General features: G+C 34.2%; 1 protein-coding gene across 2 annotated transcripts in view; it reads right to left on the reverse strand.

Annotated features, from left to right (window-relative positions):
* Positions 1-20,855, reverse strand: part of LOC130673548 (neither inactivation nor afterpotential protein C-like) — a 1,009,353-nt gene that overhangs the window by 615,076 nt on the left and 373,422 nt on the right. For both annotated transcript variants that reach the window (XM_057478586.1, XM_057478585.1), the window contains exons 6-8: positions 11,347-11,687; positions 11,055-11,265; positions 10,838-10,979 (exon numbers count right to left, since the gene is read on the reverse strand). In XM_057478586.1, coding sequence (XP_057334569.1) covers positions 10,838-10,979; positions 11,055-11,265; positions 11,347-11,687 — 694 coding nt within the window. The remainder of the gene's footprint in view (positions 1-10,837; positions 10,980-11,054; positions 11,266-11,346; positions 11,688-20,855) is intronic.

The raw sequence follows: 20,855 nt of genomic DNA on the forward strand, positions 1-20,855 counted from the left end.
TATATATATATATATATATATATATATATATATATATATATATATATATATATATATATATATATATATATATATATATATATATATATATATATATATATATATGTATATAAGTCTATACATGATTAGATATATATATAAGGGGTATGATTATATCTTATTATATATAGACTTTTATATGGGTATAAATGGAGTAATAACAGCCAAGTATGATCTTATCTAGTTATATATAGACTCATATATGATCAGACATGATCATATATAGACTTATATATATATGGGGTTATAACAGCCAGGTATGATCAGATCTAATTATATATGGGTTTATATATAATTATGTATAATCCTATGTATAATTATGTATGATTTCATGTATGATTATATACAATCATATATGATTGTATATTGAGATAAATCGCTTTTCGTCTTCGCGATTTTCACCAGCAGCCACCAGAATTCGCGGGTTGAACCCTGGCTTAGGCTGGCCTCTACGAAGTTTTTATTTATGCTGGACAGAGCAGTGGGCTGGGGTTCTTGCAAAGCAAAGACCCGCCCTTATTCAAACTCGGCAACGTATCAAAAGCTTATCAACTTACCTCACGGCTTATTATAAAATTATAGATTGTATTTATATTATAGATTATACTTATTGATAGTCGAGTTACTACTTGTAACTCAATTTATAATTATTATATCATATTACTCGGTGGTCTTACCAATATTTTAGGACTAGGATAGGACAAGGGCGATGTATAATGTCAAGGATTGATATTTTCGAAATACGCAAGTTTATTGCCAATTGTAATAGAGATTCATTCACTTAAATTAATTTCCGCAAGATATAATAACGCAGTCCTGGTTGGAACGCCGGATACGCAATCAGTAACCACGTGGAATAACGCCTTGTTATACACTGATTTTATTACTAAATTCTAATTTTATTACCGCGAATATGTCGCCGGTAACGTATAATGCTTTCAATACACTTCAATTCAATTATAATTAATAACTAATAAACAATAAAAGTATTACTTTGCAAGTTAATTGTCAGTAAGAAATATAAATTTTACAGAATATAAAGTACGTTAATATTGCAAGTGTAATTGCCTGATTCATAATCGATACTAAATAATAAAGACGTCTGAACGCTAATTAATCCAGGATTGAAGTAGTGACCGATGATTTTTGGGCATAGGGCTAGCCTCCTGACTCTGTCCCCACTTCCTCCGGACAGACATGCGTCGACGTGACAAGCTGTCATGTCACCACGGCACTATGACATACAACGTCAGACGACAATGAGACGGATAAAAGCGGGAACCGCAAGGCTGAGGGCGACGAAGACAATTCACATTGTCTCAATCCCCCCACCAAGCCAAGGTTACCCCTTTGGATCTCCGTCGGGGTTGTCCGACTGTAATAATAATACAGAGTAATAATAGAAAAAATATTTACATCAAAATATTTACAACGGTGCGAATAAATCGCCCGAGGGTTGCAAGTGACTTGCCAGCATTCAAAAAGAATTTTTAGTTGCAAGAATATTGCCAGATTGAAAAGTAAAAGGAACATTGCTGGTCAATCACCAGTATAACAAGTAAATTGCCAGTTAAAAGTAAAAAGAACATTGCTGGTCAATCACCAGTATTGCAAGTAAATTGCCAGATTGGAATTTTTAAGTCGATCGCAAGCCGCTGGGAATACTGTGACCAAATTTCCTAGTCTAGCCACCCAATTTCAGGTCCACCTCAATCCTGGGACCTCGACCTGGATCAATAATTATTCCTAATTTATGAACAAAACAAAATCTGGGCATCGGTTGGTCCTGCAGGCCAGCCCCTAAACTTCTCGCTGTTTTCGAGCTCTAAGAGCTCGAAAAAATTAGTATAAATACATTTTCGAGCTCTTCGAGCTCGAAAATACCTTTGTTTCTCTTTTCTTATGAGCTTTTCAAGCTCAAAAGGGTTACGGTTTATGTTAAAATTTAAAAATTTATGAATGAATGTTTTTTATATATTTATTTACAATTATGTTAAAAAATTAGCTCAAAAATAAGTATTTACGTGATACGTTGTATCTACATCGTGTAAGTATATCGTGATACCAACAAACATGATGAATTTTGAGCAATTACTTTCAATGACTTATATAAAGAAGAACATATTAGTTTTGAGTAATTCTGTTCAGTAATTATGATGTTGATCAATAGAAAAAGCAGATATAGATTTTAAATTTATTATTCCGTCAACAATATCTCTGGAACGGATTATCTGATTGGGACGTTCTTGGCAGCAATCGATTGCTTTTATCGAGTTCTAGAGCTGATTAGATTTTGGAATTAATCGATTTGATAGTTTCCGAAATAATAACGAAAAACGGAAAAAAACAATTTTTTTCCATTCTTTCGTCGACGATATCTCTTGAACGGATTATCCGATCAAGACGGTTGAGGTGGCAATCGGCGCGTTTTATTGAGGTCTAAAGCTGATGAAATTTTGGGAATGATCGGTTTAGTCGTTTCGACGATATTTGCAAAAAACCGTTTTCTACTGTTTCTTTCGTCGACGATATCTTTCGAACGGATTATCTGATTGAGACGTTCTTGGTGGCAATCGAAAGCTTTTATCGAGTTCTAGAGCTGATTATATTTTGGAATTGATCGACCCATCAGTTTTCACAATATTCGAAAAAAACGAAAAAAAAAAATTTTTTTTTTTTGTATTTCTTAAATATCTCAGAGTTTATTTGACTAAATGGTCTAAAATTTTTTTGAAAATCTAAGTTCAGAAGATATCTTTCGAATGCCGCAAGAACCATCTAATTCGGTTCATTCATCAAAAAGATATGAGAGGTTTACATCCACACACACACACACACACACACACACACACACACACACACACACACACACACACACACACACACACACACACACACACACACACACACACACACACACACACACACACACACACACACACACACACACACACACACACACACACATACACACACACACACACACACACACACACACACACACACACACACTCACATACATACATACATACATACATACATACATACATACATACATACATACATACATACATACATACATACAGACATCGCTCTGGAAAAGTCAGAAAAGCATCTTAGCACCTTCAAATGTCGACATATGATGAAAACTCGGTTTTTGAAAATCAGGGTGAAACCAATAACTTCCCGAATTTTCAGAAAATCGTCGATTTTCTCCGCGGGAAGTTAAAAAAAATAAAATAATATGTGACATATTTTAACTTAATGCTAAATACAAAAAATTATAGTTTGAAATATTTAATTTTCACCAGCCTCTAGGCTGTAAAAAAAAATTTTTTTTTTTTTTATAATTTTTCTGCCAACTGCCACAGGACTCGAAGCTGTAAATGAAAATTATTACAATTGGCAATGACAATAATTTAATGCATTAATGAGATGAGTGTGAATGTGTGTGTGTTTATTTAGATTTACATCTAAATCGGTAACGTAACAGAGTAAATATTTTCAGTCGAATTTCTTGACAGCTCGCAGATGATTCCGATGCATTTCTTGAGGTTCTTACAAGTGCTTATGAGTGTTTTGCAGTCGGAGGAAGGGAACGGACGCGTAATCCCGCTTTGGTACGGAGTTCGTCAGTTACGGGTCCGCAGCAAACATCGGCGACGTGACCGATTCTAGCACAACGTCCGCAGGTCAAAACATTTGGTGCAGGAATATATGATGGTGGCACTAAATTAACTTGTGGAATTTTTTTTGGTGTGGCATTTACCAACATTCGATCCAGTCTTTTCAAAATTACCTTTATGGCAGATTCAAAACGACTTAATAAAGTAAAAGATTCACTATTATGTTCTCGATCTGCCTCTGAAGTGACTTCAATTGAGTTTACCCGACTACAAAGTTTCTGTATGTTGGTTATTTCCTCGGGAATTTCATGTCTTGAATTTGAACCGCAGGCCGAAGGCTGAACAGCAAGTGAGTTCTCTACGGTTTTGTTGAACGGTACTATCCCAATGTCATAGTTAATTTTAATTGAGGCTGAAGGCTGGGCCAATGTTTGCGTTGCCAGACAACTGACTCCAGTGTCCATGAACTGAGTCCCAACATCGACAGCTTGCAATTTCTCAGCAAGTCCCTTTGAATTTGGCAGTTGGGTTTTTGCCATCATCTGCTGATTTTGTTGAACCTATGCGGTCAACTGGTGCAGTTGAGCCGTGAGGTTAGTGATAGAGCTTGATTCTGGCGCAGTCGAAAGTGATTTTAAGGACTGTAGCTGTGTCTGGAGATCCTCTAGCCTCTCATCGATGCGTTTTATCCACTGAGTGTCAACTCGTGCTAATACAGATGCTATTGAAATTGCTGAAGAGCGTTGATTCGTAATACGATCAATGCGAGCGTGAAGCTTGCTGAACTCGACTTTTATGAATTCCGTTAATGACTCCAACATTATTGATGACGGCAAAGTATTTGTACTCTGTTAGTATGATTCGGGTGATGGACAATTAAACTCCAAATCCATGGTAGTCTGCCACAGCGGTAACGAGAACTGAGATCCCATAGACCAATTCAGAGATGATGTTGTCGCAGCTATTATTGGTACAGTTGGTGACGGTGCAATTGTTGTTGAGATTACAGGTGCAGCCAGTGACGCAGTTAATGGCGTAGTTTCAGTAGCACGTAATTCCAATGTAGGTGCTGATGTAGTGATTGATGAAAGTGATAATGGATCATCTGATGTTGTGACTAAATGAGTTGATGGTATTTCAATATCAGTTACTTCACCCTCAGACTCATGAGGTAAGACTTCAGTATCTGAATCTTCAAATAATTTCACTTTCATAATGAGTGATAGTAATCTGAAATATATTGAAAGTAATAAGTTACGACTTCGAGACCGTTTGGAAATTGTTAAGTCATTGTAATAATATGTGCCAATATCGTTACCGGCATTATCTTGAAATTCATCTACGAGAGGACTTAAAATTTTCGAAACAATAGCGGGACCTGAATATTTTGGTACTAATTTAGCACTTAATTCTTTATAAGTTCGATAGCCGATTTTTAAATCTGTTGTAGATAATACGTTTAATTTTGCCTGGTTTTTAGACCCGGAACGAGAGAAAAATGAGTGAATGACATTACTGGAGTTTAGTTTCCAAGTATTCTCCTTGGAATTTACTTGAATATCTGCTAGCTGCCAAAAATGAAGACCAAGAATTACCGGAGTAGATAATTCAGATAGAACACTCAACCAAGTAATGATATCGTAAACGTCAAGTTTTATTTTAAATGGCGCTCCACCACGTGTTTGCGTGGACTTGGAGTTAGCCATCGTTACCCCATGAGTGCTAGTGGGATCAGGCGTGAGATCTTGCAGCTGATTTTCTTTGATTTGTTCATAAGCAATCTCAGAAATATAGCTGCGCTCACTCCCACTGTCCAGTAATGTTTCAAGTTCGTATTTGCCAATGGAAATTTTAGCGATCATGCGGCTGACTGTTGACGGTGCTTTGAGGCTTGCTGAGGACGTCATATAGCCGGCTTTATTATCATTACTGAGCATCGGTAGTAATGTACTTTGGGTATTGTCTGCATCCATTTGTATCATGAATTTTGGGGCATGGGCAATTTCTTCACTGGAATCAGAGCGATACTCATCAATCTCTGAGTCATATAAAGGACTAATATCCTCCCTTAGATCACAGAGAGGGGTATCGTCTGTCTCTGAGTTAGCCTCAAACTTTGTGACAGTTTGTCGTTGCCGTTCGTCGATTTCACGGTCTAGTGATGAAATTTTAAGTGGAGATTTTAGTTGATTTTTATTAGTTTTATTTTTAGAATTACGCGACGGATTTATGGATTTTTGAATTTTAGATTTTAGAGTTTTTATCGGATTTTTAATTTTTGGTGTTTTAACATTTCGAATGTGCTGTGACGCTTCAGAACTTGTCTCCCAATTGGACTCTGCATCTGCCGGCTTGTCAGTAATTTGGTCGAGAGGAGTTGTAAAATCGATTAAATCAACATCGAGATTTCCTGAAACGTTACCGACCAATTTTGGATCCTCAGCAGCGGTAGGATAATTTAGAAAGAATTTTCCCTTGCTAATCATGAATTCCGGAGCAACAGGATTTAGTTGCGACGAAACAGGTTTATCATTATTAATTTTAATAAGCTTATCCGAGTTACTAGTTGACGCAGAAGCCCTGGTAACGCGATTAGTGTCTACCAGGGCGCTTATACGTTTTTTGGAGACGAAGGACGAGGACGAAGGGGTAATCCCGCCCTGATACGCAACTCATCCGTTACGGGCCCACAACAAACCTCGGCATCGTGGCCAATTCTCCCACAGCGACCGCAGACAGGAATTTAAGACGCAATGTTTGGTGATACTGTAGTTGAATTTACAGGGGTAGCTTTTCTTGGTGACGTATTTACATTAATTTGATCTAATTTTTTCAAAATAGTATTTACCATAAACTCGAAGTTACTTAATAGAGTAGAAGACTCAAGGCTTGAATTTTGATCGTGTGTACTGGACTGTACTGGATTTTGAGTATATTCGGAATTATTAGAAATTTTATTTTTATTAGAGTTGTTATTTCTGTTAAAACTATTATTTCTATTAGAATTATTATTTGAAGAATTATCATTGGGCAATGAAGTAGACGACTGTAAAGTTTCCATACAGTTTAGTTCATCTACCTCTAAGACTCTGACAGAATTTAGTTGACTACGAGTTTTGATTCTACTATCATTTTCTTTAGAAATTTTTTAATGAGGTTTCAATGCATCAGCCGTTGGCTGCCAGGCACTGACCCGTGTGTATAATTCCGCGTACGTCATTATTGTCGTATCTGAAAATTTTTGCAAGAAATGAGGATTGAATCGTGAAGTTATAATTTGAATTTGCTTCGCCTGCAGTAACGGATCTTCTAATTTTGCAAACGCACCCTGCATACGATTTATAAAAGCAACTCCCGTCTCGTCGTTGCTTTGTTTGGCCGAATAGATCCCCTGCAGCACCGCTTCATCTGTTTGTTGGACCTGCCATATTTTAAAAAACTCTTTGAACGTCGCCCAACTATGAAACAAACCGTTATTTTGGTAATACCACTCGAGTCCGTCGCCGTTAAGGGTGTTGGTTACCACTGCCTGAAAGTTTTCAAAAGGGATGTCGTTGCTGATCATCCGCTGCTCGATTAATTCCAAATACTTTCTGGCATCCATGGAAGAGGATCGATCTAGAGATATTCCACGATTTGACAAGACGACTGAGGTCATACAAACGCATAGAATTGAACCCATTCATATTTGAATTTCCCGCTGGAATTGTGTAGGTATTATACCATGCTGATGGCTGTGCTTGTGGATACGTAAACGGTAATGGGGCTTGCATGTGTATGTTCGCATATGCAGGTACATGATTACCGCTGTGTGGCTGTGTGTTCATATGCAGTGGTGATGTGTGAACCGGTGGTGGGACCGTTGGGTGCGCGTACGGTTCACGCGCAGGTAAGCTAGGCCTGGTGAACTGCTGCCCGCTTGCTTGCGTTGCCGGAATAGGTGCATGTGAGTGTGGGATAAAATGACTAGTAGGGAGAGGGTTGACTGCTAGTGACGTCACAGTGGCAGCGGGAAATAACTCTCTCGGCATCCAAATACTTGACGCGTTCGACCGAAAACTCGGTGGTGGCCTTGTGCACCTGGGGGTCGCAAAACCGTACTCGATATCCGAAGCAAATGTTGACGTTCGGCTTGCAGAGCTTTAACTTCTGTCCGTAGTCCCGAAACTACATTCTGTAATACGGCAACGGAGGTCGTATTTTGCGATTCAGAAATTGGTACAACCCCACTAACGTTGTGAGGGTTAACATTAACGGTACCGCCTGCGCTGGTGGTAGTGACATTATTATGGGTATTTACAGCTTGATTTTGAGTAAATGTAGTGCTGTTATGGACGTCGTCTTCCTGCATGAGCCCAACGAGATCGTCTATTGCACTCGTACTTGCGATTGCCGCGCCCGATGTAGTGGGGAAATGTAAAAGATCGGCGGGGTTATTAGATAAAGTAACCGAAGGAGGTGGTTGTGGAATCGGCGTCCTAGGTAACGTCATAATTTGACCGAAAATTTTTCTTTATTAGTCAAAAATAAATTCTTTGCAAGAATAATTTATCAAAGTTTTATTATTGATGCTTTGATTTAATCCAAACTAATTAAAAGTTTTATCAAATTGAAATTTTATTCAAAGCCTTGAAGATTATTTATTTATTGGATAGAGTAGTTAATGATTTATTTTGGTTATTACAATTCCTGATGACTAATAAGTATTATTTGTTACTGCAAAGATTTTATTTGTGGTTTTTTTAAGTATTTATTTTATTTTAAATCGGAAACGTAGATAATCTTTTGTGTCACAAAAGAAATTATTTACGGTACGAACAAAGATTTTATTTTAAAGTTTTAAGTATTTATTTTAATATTTACTTTAGGTTGTTTTGTGCATAACACAAGATCGTGGTGGAAAAAATTAACTCTAGTGTCTTGGATTACGACGCGTATAGCCAGTATACGCTCAAGGTCAAAATGTACGAACTGTTTATGGGAACGAAACCGGCACACAAGATTACAATGACAAATTTCATTTTGTATTATTTTAGAAATAGAATAAATAATTTATAATAGGAAAAAATTTGGAGATTAATTGTATGGTGAAATTAGATGATGATTATGACATGTTATGATATGATGATTGTAGGGGAATTGGAATTTAAATTTTGTTTTGATACTGGTAAGAATTTTATTAAAGTTATTACTGGAAATTTTATGAAATTTTAGCGCGAGGCCGTGAGAAAAATTAATAGAGACTTTTCGTTGCCCGTTTGAACTACTGCAAAGTCCCTGTTCGAGCGCCAGTTGAGACAAATCGCTTTTCGTCATCGCGATTTTCACCAGCAGCCACCAGAATTCGCGGGTTGAACCCTGGCTTAGGCTGGCCTCTACGAAATTTTTATTTATGCTGGACAGAGCAGTGGGCTGGGGTTCTTGCAAAGCAAAGACCCGCACTTATTCAAACTCGGCAACGTATCAAAAGCTTATCAACTTACCTCACGGCTTATTATAAAATTATAGATTGTATTTATATTATAGATTATACTTATTGATAGTCGAGTTACTACTTGTAACTCAATTTATAATTATTATATCATATTACTCGGTGGTCTTACCAATATTTTAGGACTAGGATAGGACAAGGGCGATGTATAATGTCAAGGATTGATATTTTCGAAATACGCAAGTTTATTGCCAATTGTAATAGAGATTCATTCACTTAAATTAATTTCCGCAAGATACAATAACGCAGTCCTGGTTGGAACGCCGGATACGCAATCAGTAACCACGTGGAATAACGCCTTGTTATACACTGATTTTATTACTAAATTCTAATTTTATTACCGCGAATATGTCGCCGGTAACGTATAATGCTTTCAATACACTTCAATTCAATTATAATTAATAACTAATAAACAATAAAAGTATTACTTTGCAAGTTAATTGTCAGTAAGAAATATAAATTTTACAGAATATAAAGTACGTTAATATTGCAAGTGTAATTTCCTGATTCATAATCGATATTAAATAATAAAGACGTCTGAACGCTAATTAATCCAGGATCGAAGTAGTGACCGATGATTTTCGGGCATAGGGCTAGCTTCCTGACTCTGTCCTCACTACCTCCGGACAGACATGCGTCGACGTGACAAGCTGTCATGTGACCACGGCACTACGACATACAACGTCAGACCGCAACGAGACGGATAAAAGCGGGAACCGCAAGGCTGAGGGCGACGAAGACAATTCTCATTGTCTCAATATATGATCATATATAATCATATATAATTAGACAAAATCTTTTTTCATCGGGAAACGAAAATTTTATTGTTTCATTTTTTTCGTTTTTTTACGAGTGAAGTGTGTCGTTGTGCGTTTGTTTTACAATAAAAAAAATAAGTTAATTAACTACGTATGGTTAATAAACGGTAATAATTTGAACGATTGATTGTAATATAAAATGAATTATATTATATTATTTTATGCGCCAATTTCGGAGAACGGCGAATTATCTGTCTCTCGTCCGTAACAACAGTTGAGCCTTGGCCGTGACAAATACTCTGACGTCACCCGTCAAGTATTTCGTTAAGACGTGCAGTTGAATGTGTGTGATCAAGTTGTATGCTCAACAGGAATAAACTGTATGATATATTGAGTTTTGTTTTTGTTTGTTTATTTTGGGTTCATATCGAGTCTTGAGCCAAGTTTCAGCGACTGTTACTTTGTTTTGTTTTATAAACTGATTATGTTATTTATTTTATCGATCAATTTGTTATTTGGTTGAATATACGCTAATTTAATTTTTTTCGAATCTGAAAAATTATTTGAACAAGGTTGCCAACTGGTTAGTGTATTTGGACCTCACTCCGGTAGATCCCCGGTAGTGAAATTCCCGTTACAATATATATATAACAAGATAAGCGATCAACGTAAATCAACGATTTAACTGTGTTACGCAGTGATATTATGTGTGATTATCAAACAATAATTATTTCTGAATATTTCAATTAAATGTTTATGAAAAAAGAACAGTTTTAATCATTGTTGAATAAGGTGATGATCACTATTGGTTTTGATCTTTACGTAAGAATTAATGAGTTTTTTAGCACTTTAATAAACTTAACATGTAACGATTCCTTAATTCTTGTAAACAGAACTTATTAAAAATTAATTAGAAAACATACCATTTCCCATGCAAAAACTCGCTGATTATAATAACATTGTAATTGCTCATTAGTAGTATTAACAACCAACTGTTCGAATCTATTATGATCAAAACATTCGAAACCAAAAAGATCTAGAATATTTATTATATACTTGTCACCGCTAAAAAAATTTAAGAATATTAACTATTTAACAATCGTAATTATCATTAGAAGTTGAAAAACAAGTATTTCCTACAATAATGTACGAGTCAGTGCAAGTTTCGAGTTTATAAAATTTATCACCCAATCAACTAGTCTTTGATATAATGTACATGCTAATACATCACAAGCAAGTCCAGCTTCTTCACACGTATATTTACGACGAACCGCAGCTCCTCTCTTAATTACGCAATAATTTGTCAAAGACCAGGCAAATTTTTTTTCATCCAGTCCAATGAGCTCTGCCACTAGTAATAATGATCGAAAAAAATCTGTATGATTCACCAAATACAATAATTCTACGTTATTAATATATAACAGTAGCTTACCATTATTTGCAGCCTTAATATTTTCAATAACTGCCTCACCATCACTGCTCTGTTTAAACCCTACTTCACCAATAAGTAATATCGCCGACAATACTTTCCAAATAAATTTAATATGACTTTCCATTCCCATAAGAATCAAAGTTTCGTTGATTTGATCAAATCTGTGACAGTTTTCCTGAGAATTGTTTCTGACCTCTAATGTAAGTTTATCTAAATGGGTGATACTATGAGCTCGTAAATAATGAAGTTTTCTTCCTGGAGGTAGTTTATAATCCGTTAATTTTCCACTGGCATTCATACTATCATAAAAATAGTAGAAGATGAAAAAATTGGATCGATTTCTGAAACATTTAAGCAAAAAGATGTGAATTTATATAAAAGTTCCCTATAATATCATTCAGATTTACTTTGCAATATGCCAACGTAAATTAAAATTTCGAATTTATATCTTACAGTTGAGTTGGGGACGGAAATACCAAGAAGTAATAATCTGTCTTCTTAGTTGATTTTAAATGCAGCCTATTTATATAAGCTATAAGTATGGAAATTTTCAGGCAGAAAGTCCTCTACCATTTTTTTAACTGATGCACGGTTATTATTTATTTATGAAAATAAGAAGACAAAACACAAAGTAAAATCAGAAGCACGCTTTACCAAAGTAGGAAAAAATGTGAGACTATTAGAGATCATGAACACAACAATCGTGCTCTGCTATTTTTAAGCACAGGCTTTTACAACATAACATGACATTCTAGTGAATTCCATTGACGAATGGTTTATTCATTATTTTTTTTTTCTTTTTGAGGTAAGTCATTAGTTGTAAGAAATCTATACGCGCTTTGAAAAAAGTGCACAAGTGATTAATCAAGCAGAAGAAATTATTTGTGAATAATTAGGTTTTTTTTTAAATGATATGCAAAAAGATCCTAGAGTACTTTGACGGAGGAGTCCGGATCTCTCATCAGCTGAAAAACCTTATTACAATTTTTAAATTGTGTAAGAATAAAAAAACAGTTTTTTTTTAAGTTCTGACAAGACTGCCAGAGTCTACAACAGCTTTTTCAGGTTTGAAAGTGACTGAAATAAAAATCATATTAAATTAGATCAATAATTTCAAATTCGTAAAGCAAGCTGATCCCTCTGTTAAGTGGAAATTCGTACATCAACTGCTATGCGTACCTTCTTGTATCACCATGGATTTAACACTCCTAGCTCGCAAATAGTGCAAATGCACAATGATTAATTATGATGTAACATTGTTACGAAGTTGGTTCGTGCGCCTCCGTCCACACTTGGTCGAGGAATTATCACGTGGGACAGTGCGTCGACAAGTTTATAAAAGAACGCGAATTCAATAATTTCCAGCTTTTTCATTACTGAACTTTGTGATTGCTGACGCTTTTCCATTGCTGAAGTTTTGGACCAGTCACTAATCAGAGCAGTTAGTCTCGCTGTTATATATTGAAATCCAGCTTGCGAGTGATAATTAATACCTAATAAATTACACTTAGTTAATTTCAATTAATTATCCTGGGTAATTGTTACACTTAGTTAACAATTACTGTAATCACTTAGTATTACGCGGGTGTTTGGACCTTATTTAACAGTTATTAGTCGATTGCGTAAAGCTCCCGTGCAGTTAGTTGCGGTAATCGTGTATTAATTACAGTTAGTTAATTAATTCACAAACTTTGGATTCAGTGTGTGTGTGTGAAGTGACGATAGAATAATTATTTCCGTTAATAAATTATTATTTTATCAACTATAACCAGTACTTGATTTAGTTTGTCTGCGTTATCCTGCCCACCTTTATTGTTAAGTGTGTTATAAGCCGCATCCTGTTCCAGCAACCGATCCAAGAGGGGCATCCTGGAGGATCAAAGTACAAGCCACGTTCAAGGGCATCTAGAACTTTCACCGAACTCCGAAATTAGGCTAAGTACTAGTATTAGTTTAGTTTTTTAAAGCCAGTTCGGGTAAAATATTACAGGCGAGTCTTATGGTTGAGCTAGCGGGGCATTTGACTCACGAAGGCTGTATAACGAACACCATAAATACAGTTTGAAGGATCCCCAACGTTTCAACATAAATGGGTCATTCCATATCAAATCGACCAATAGTTGGAACGACGTCTTTCGATTTGGACGAATTTTGGTCAGAAGTTTTTTATCACCATATAACGCAATTCTGCCAGAGGAAAAAAAGTCATGCAAAATACAAAATTTCGCTATTTTTCCAGTTTTTCAACTTTATTTCTTAAATAACTTGAAAACTTAGGTAGTTACAATAATGATCCAAAGCTTGTTTCGAAAGAGATACTCAAGGCTATAAAAAAAAAATATTTCAAAAAAAAATTTTGGAAAATGACAAATTTGTCAAATTACGAATTCTCGAAATTCGTCAAAACTGGCGATTGACATTAATTTTTTTGATCAATTATTCTTGTATAACACCTTGTACTTATTTTAAAAGATCCGGAAATTTTTAGAACTGTGTTTTTTGTTTCTGTAAAAATATGAATTTTTTAATTTTATCAAAAAAAAAATTTATTATTTTTTTTCATTTTTTTGTTCAGTAAAGTAAACAATCACGTAATTTTGTAAATTTCAGCCGTAAAAATTTCACTCATTGTCATAATAATGTGAAAAAGACAATTACTAACGGTTATACTCTTATTTATTTGATACCTATCAACTGTGTTTTTTTTTTTTTTTTTTTTTAATATGAATTTTTAATCTTTAAATATATATGTCGCGTTGCTACTAGGTGAAGCGATAGATGAAGGCCCTAGGGGTATAAACATGGTGAATTTGCCCCCGAAAGGTATCGGCTTGATACTGCGGGGATTTTTAGGTACTAATAAGATATTAAGATCCTGAGAGTTTGAGCTTTTGAAACCAATCGGTCTTCGAGAAAAAGCCAAATATGTAAAAATCAGATAAAATGAATATTCTCAGAGACTATTTTATCGATTGACTTATACTCGGGATATGTTTTGGGAGTCGATAGTAGCTCCTCGGAAAAAAATTGGGAGCTTGATCGGTCGACAACAACCTCGAAAAAAATGACTTTTTAGTTTCAATTTCGACTTTTCACGATGTTACGGTTCTGGTACAATTATGAAATAATTTTTTTTGGATTCCTCATCCAATTTCCTATAGACTTAAGTGCTTTTAAAATTTTTAAAAAAGGTACGCCATATAGAAAAAAAAATAAAAACCACTTTTTAAGCAAATATTTACTTTATTTACATGTTTAAAGTGTGAATCATTATTTTTCTAGTTTGTATATGTTCTTGAATGTTATTTGCAAAAATAATCTCTGCATCAGCAGTTAAATTTTGTCATATCATATAATATCAACTAAAATATTATAAACATTATACACATATAAAACAGGAAATAGATTTTAGTTTGTAAATTATAAATACATAACAACAAATGAAAGATATACTTGAGGAAAAAAATGTATAATCATATTTTATCAGTCTTTATCACTATCCTCTTCAATCACAGGTGAAATCCCGGGAAAAAATGTTTTTATAAAATTTTACAAAATTTTATAAAATTTTACAAAATTTTAGTACTAACATTTTATAAAATTTTATACTGAAAATGGCCTGGTAAAATTTTATCAAATTTTATAAAGTTTTATAAAATTTTATGAAGTTTTATAAGAATTTATAAAATTTTATGAAACTTTGTAAAATTTCATAAAATTTTACCAGGCCATTTTCAGTATAAAACTTTATAAAATTTTACAAAATTTTATAAAGTTTTATAAAATGTTTTTTTTTTTCCGGGACGGGTCACCCATCCAATGTATGGCCACCCTCGATGCTGCTTAACTTTTGTTATTGAAGAATCGTTGTCTGCTCCGCTCGTCTATTGGTCACTTGTAGCTTAGAAATATTCGTGGCTGTATTTATGATTACTCATGAATTCTTATCAGCCATATTTTATAGTATTAATTTATAATTATATATAAAAAAAAGATTTGAATAATTCAACTATCGACTGTTTAAGGGACATAAAATTTTAAAATTAATTAAATTTATTGATTTTTATGATTTACATTTTTGAATTAATGGCGAAACCTTTGAATTCTTCCTTGAGTAATGAAGAATTAATTTTAATTGATAGTTGACAAAATAAAAGTTTAAAAACATTAAATTCAAAATTATCTCATTTTGTAATATATATATATATATATATATATATATATATATATATATATATATATATATATATATATAAATATGTAAGAAAAAGGGCGGCGGGGGTAGGCAAAACGAGGTACTTCTAAAATTTTATGAAAAAAAATTTTTTTTTTTTAAATCTATTATAACCATCCCAAAATTACTTTTGTAGATATAATTGAGCATTATTTTGAATTTTTTTTCGTTAAACTTTTTCAAGAATCGAGTGCCGGTCGAAAAACGTTAAAGAATTTTGTATTATGATAAAAACTATTAAAAACTTTTTTATCTTCCTTTGCATCCAATAATTGTGTAAAATATATTTTTTTTCCTAATGTAAATAACTTACAAAAAATTTTAATAAAATCAAACTTATTCAATATTCAGAATTTGTTTTTTTCTACATTTTTCTGGGGGTACCCTGTATATATTTAGGTAATCAATTATATTTTTGATAATATAATTTTCATATTTGTTAATCACCATATTTTGCCCGCAAAAATGAAATTTTTTTTTTATGGGCATTGAAAATTTTGTCTATTTACTTTGAATTCCTAACAATTTTTATAATCATTTGTACTAAACTTTATAAAATTGTGTGAAATTTTATCAAATTTTACAAAATGCTACCCCACACTAGATGCAATAGTGACATCAAATTCTCTAAAGTTTTATGAAATATTATAAAATTTTATATTATTTTATAAAATTTCATATAATTACATAAAATTTTATCTAATTATTACTCCCCTTTTGAGATCTTACTTTATAAAATTGTATAAATTTGTATAAGATTTTATAAGATTGCATATAATTTTATGAAATCGTATACAACTTTATAAAATTTCATCTAAATATTGCTTCCCTTCTATGGAATTACTTTATAAAATTGTATAAAATTTTATATAATTTCATGAAATCGTATAAAACCTTATAAAATTTCATACAATTATATCAAATTTCATTTAATTATTACTTCCCTCACTAAGAAATTACTTTATAAAATTGTATAAGATTGTATAAAAATTTATATAATCCTATTATAAAAAGCACATGACAAATGTATGAAGCCTCGATAACTCACCATCTCATTGGTTGAAAATATAAAAGGGCATGAAAATATATACAATTTACTAGAAATATACATAAATTAATGAACGCATGCGCACAGCGTTACTCCAACAGCAAACTATACTTCTTATTATGTGTTGTTGACTCTATATAGTATAGAGGGCAGGTATAAAAGTTAGCCGTATCCTAATAACCACCCTGATAGCCACACCTTCGCTCAGCAAATAAGTTCTGCAGTGAAACACTTACGGTTAACTTACCGACAAGTTTCTGGTAAGTCTCGGCTGGATAATACTTGCGTGTTGATGCAAATCTACTGCCGTCATTTGAATGTAATTAAACAGAAGAACTTGCCGTCAATTCGAAGTGAAACTTTTTATCAACTTAAAGTCATTGACTGACAGTAACACTTGTAGTCAAATTGAATTCAAGTTAACAGACAATTGACTGTCAACTTAATGGTAACTGCTTGCTCTCCAACACTTTTCTTTAAGTGACCTTTAGAATTATGACACCCTAATAGCCACTTTGCACTGAAATTGACGGTAATTTGATGTTCAAATTACCTGAAATCTGCTGCCCGAATTTGCAGACAATTTCACAGCAAAAGTTGAAAATAAAAATTTGCGGTTAATTTTTCATCAACTTAAAGGTAAATTTTAAGAAAAAAAAAGTCGGTAATGTTCATTCTTATCATTTCAAAAGGTAAGCAAATTTATATATAAAATTGTCCACAATTTGACGATTAAAAAATACTTAACGATTTTTCAAGTCAAATTAACAACAAATTGACATAAAATTTGCCTGAAGATTAACGACAACTTTTTTTGAGTCAACTTTTGAAATGAATTCGCATTCTAATTCGGATAGTAAATTTACGTCGAATTGAATGGCAAGTTGCATACCAATTGTATACCACTTACAATACTAAATTCTACTAAGTTTATTCAGTACTCGGTTCAGCCAATCACACCCAATGTAAGCCGTAACTTGTGGGGTTAACAACAGCGCCACAAGTTACGAGTGACCGACTCATTAACCGAACGGTCTTTTCCGCTCGAGACATCATCTAACGCAGACGTGTCAAGTGCATTTAACGGATTTTCTACATTGTGCTTTTTGAATATTAAATCCTATAATGGCTCAGAAAGCCATTATTGAAACATTTACTTCCGATGAAGAAATTGACTACTGGGTCACTGGTGACGATACTATGTAAGTATTTTTCTATATTTTTTTACATAAAAATTACATTTATTAACAAAAAAAAAAAAAAAATTAAGGATAGAGTCGGCCATTTACAATACCTTTTTGATTGACATAAATTTATGTTTTCTTTTTTTCTTTTATGTATACTTACAGTGAGTTACGTGGCTACATAGACCAGATTGAAGGCACTAAAAAAGTTCCGGGTGGTAGAGGATTTAACCAATCGATGACGTCACTCTTCAAGGTCGTTGTGAACAACGGTAGTCGTTACCGCGTCAGAGTGCTCTTTTGGGGCCAGAAAGCCACAGAGTTTTCAAGTACTCTTCATGACAAAAGCGTGAGTATGATTTGAAAGATGTATTTATGTATCCATAAATACATCATATATACATATACACATATATATATATATATATATATATATATATAAATACATATCTACATACATCTTTCAGATTATTACCATTACTCGTGCAAGGACATCAGAGGTTAATCGAAGATTTAGCAATCCGACTGAACTTTTAGCGCCATTAGAACTATCGATTACTAATGCAAGCCAAGTAACAATCGACAGTAAATTATTTCAAGATGATGCTACTGACACAACTACAACTACCGTTGTAATGTTTCATTTCATACACTTTTAATAGTGATTGGAATAATGACCATTCGAATTAGGGGCCTTGGTCCGAGTTTTCATGTTTTGATACTCTGTGGCGCAAAATCTCGTGCAGTGACACTGTATGTGATATTGTTTCTGCAGTTCATTTGAATAACGGAACAGTCTCAGAAAACCTAGTGAATCGGTCGATGATGATCAAACACTGATTAAAGCCTGTTGATATTTTTAGAGATAACAGGTCGATGTAGATGTGCTCGAATCGTTCAGTTGGAGGTGCAAACTGGCCATCAGCGATGACAGGTGTCTCTGGACTATATTCTTCTAACACTCAATGCAAGATTTAGCCTATTCGTGGCAGTATTTATTGATTGGTGGCCAGACGTATCGTTTTATAACAAGTTTCAGCTATCCTTTAACTCCAGGATAAGCTAGCGAGTGCAGTGGATTAAGCTCCTTCTTTCTCTGTTCCCGATACGATGTTGCACTACAATGCAAGGCCATTGTTGAAATTAATTAATTCAAGCTGCAACACTGTTGTATGTCACAGCAGTTGTCAAAGCTTGCGATCTTGCTTCTTCGTATCGGCAAGTTCCTCCGATGCTATCGCGATGACACTGCTTCTACTCTTGACAATGTATCAGCAACAATGCTGGCGTTGCCCGTCACATGTCCGATATCAGTTGTAAATTGACCAATGAAATCTAACTAGCAAAACTGCTATAGCGATGCTCTCTCGGTCCACTGTTTAAAGGCGTATCAGAGCAGCTTGTGATCTTTGTACATCATAATATGCTGACCTTCGAAAATATGCCGGAAATACCTCACGGCTTCATAGATTGCGTGTAATTCTCGATCATATGTAGAAGCACTCTGCAATGGCTGACAAATGCCCCGCTCAATCATTTTAAGAAATTCTTCTTAGGTAATTTTTAATTTGTCAGGCTTTAAGCGACGGGCATTGCTAGAAACAGGTGGACCAGGTGTTTAGCGAATATTTACAGCCTTGATTTTGTCTAATGCGGTTATTGCGTGGAAATAACGAGATGATGTCAAACCTATAATGCCGTCGTGTAAACATTTACGTTTAAGGTTGACTAATGAGCAGGGGTGCTGATTGAATCACAGCCGCGATTCAATCAACTAAAATTCATGAACAAAATACATTTAGTTCAATGACCAATACTTAGATAGTTCAAGATGTTATGTCCAAATAAAATTTTTTTATTTTAATAATTACATAGAATAATTATTACTGAGCTCCTCTTTGCAAAGCGCGCTAAAACGCAGCATCAGCTTTTACACCTTTATGCAGCAAAGAATAGTGGGAGGATAACTGCAATAAATTAAACGAATAAATAATAAACTGTCGTCGCCTTCCACCAATGACAACAATTATAGATTCCCCATCAAATTGCCAAACAAAGTTTATAAAAAGCCTGAGAACCCATAGCTCAGGGCTTGCCGGTTCTCAAAACTTACGGTCCGCGAAGATTCGAACGTCGAAATTTCGTGCACTCTTATTGCGGGAATCCGCCCTAGGCGTTTAAAAGTCAATAAGAGGATTTTTAATAATTTTTAACCTAAACCCTATTGCAGGAATCCGCTTCGGCGTTGAAAAGTCAATAGGGCACTTCTTAAATTATCTAGACTAATTTTTATTGTAGGAATCCACATCTGCGTTAAAAATTGAAAAGAAATAGCCAAAGATTGCTAAATTCTATCAACCTTCCTGCAGGAATCCGCCCTAGGCGTTGAAAAGTCAGTAAGGGATTTAAACTTTTCATTAAAAATCCTCAAATATTGATGAAAAATTCGATCTGACGCAACTGTAGTAATCGTTCGTCTAGTACACTATTTGACGGATCTTAAAATCCATCCGGTTCGATCGAATCAGTGACACAAATTCTCGTCAATTTGTGAGTCCATCTCGAGCCGAGTTTTGTGCATAAAACCCCTTTTCGGGTGTGTAAAAAGGACGCATTAAATATAAATTGAAATCTTATAAAAATATCTGTTAAGGATAAATAATCCTATAATACAAATTAAATATGAAATTGTGAAAACTAGAGTGAGTAAGTGACGTTTAGTTGAAACGTTGTACTTTGAAACATCTAAATAAATACAAAGTTCATCACTCAAACCTTGCGGTTTTCATTCGAGAGTAGTACTTAAGGTCTTATCCTACAACCCAGCCGCGCCCACTTAATCCAAATCCTAGGAGGAAGGTCAAGCAAGCTGTAACGATCTGGAGGGGTAAAACCTGCCGTACTAGAAGAGGTTACATCGAAAGGTGGGTGAGAAACCAATTTTTGTATCATCATAAAATATTTTTGGCTTAAACAAGAGCACCAGTCTCTTCGGAGACGTTTGGGTTCTTAATATTCGAAAAGATCCACTATAAATAATAAA

Source organism: Microplitis mediator, chromosome 8, assembly GCF_029852145.1.
Source record: "Microplitis mediator isolate UGA2020A chromosome 8, iyMicMedi2.1, whole genome shotgun sequence".
In the NCBI taxonomy this organism is placed as follows: Eukaryota; Metazoa; Arthropoda; class Insecta; order Hymenoptera; family Braconidae; genus Microplitis; species Microplitis mediator.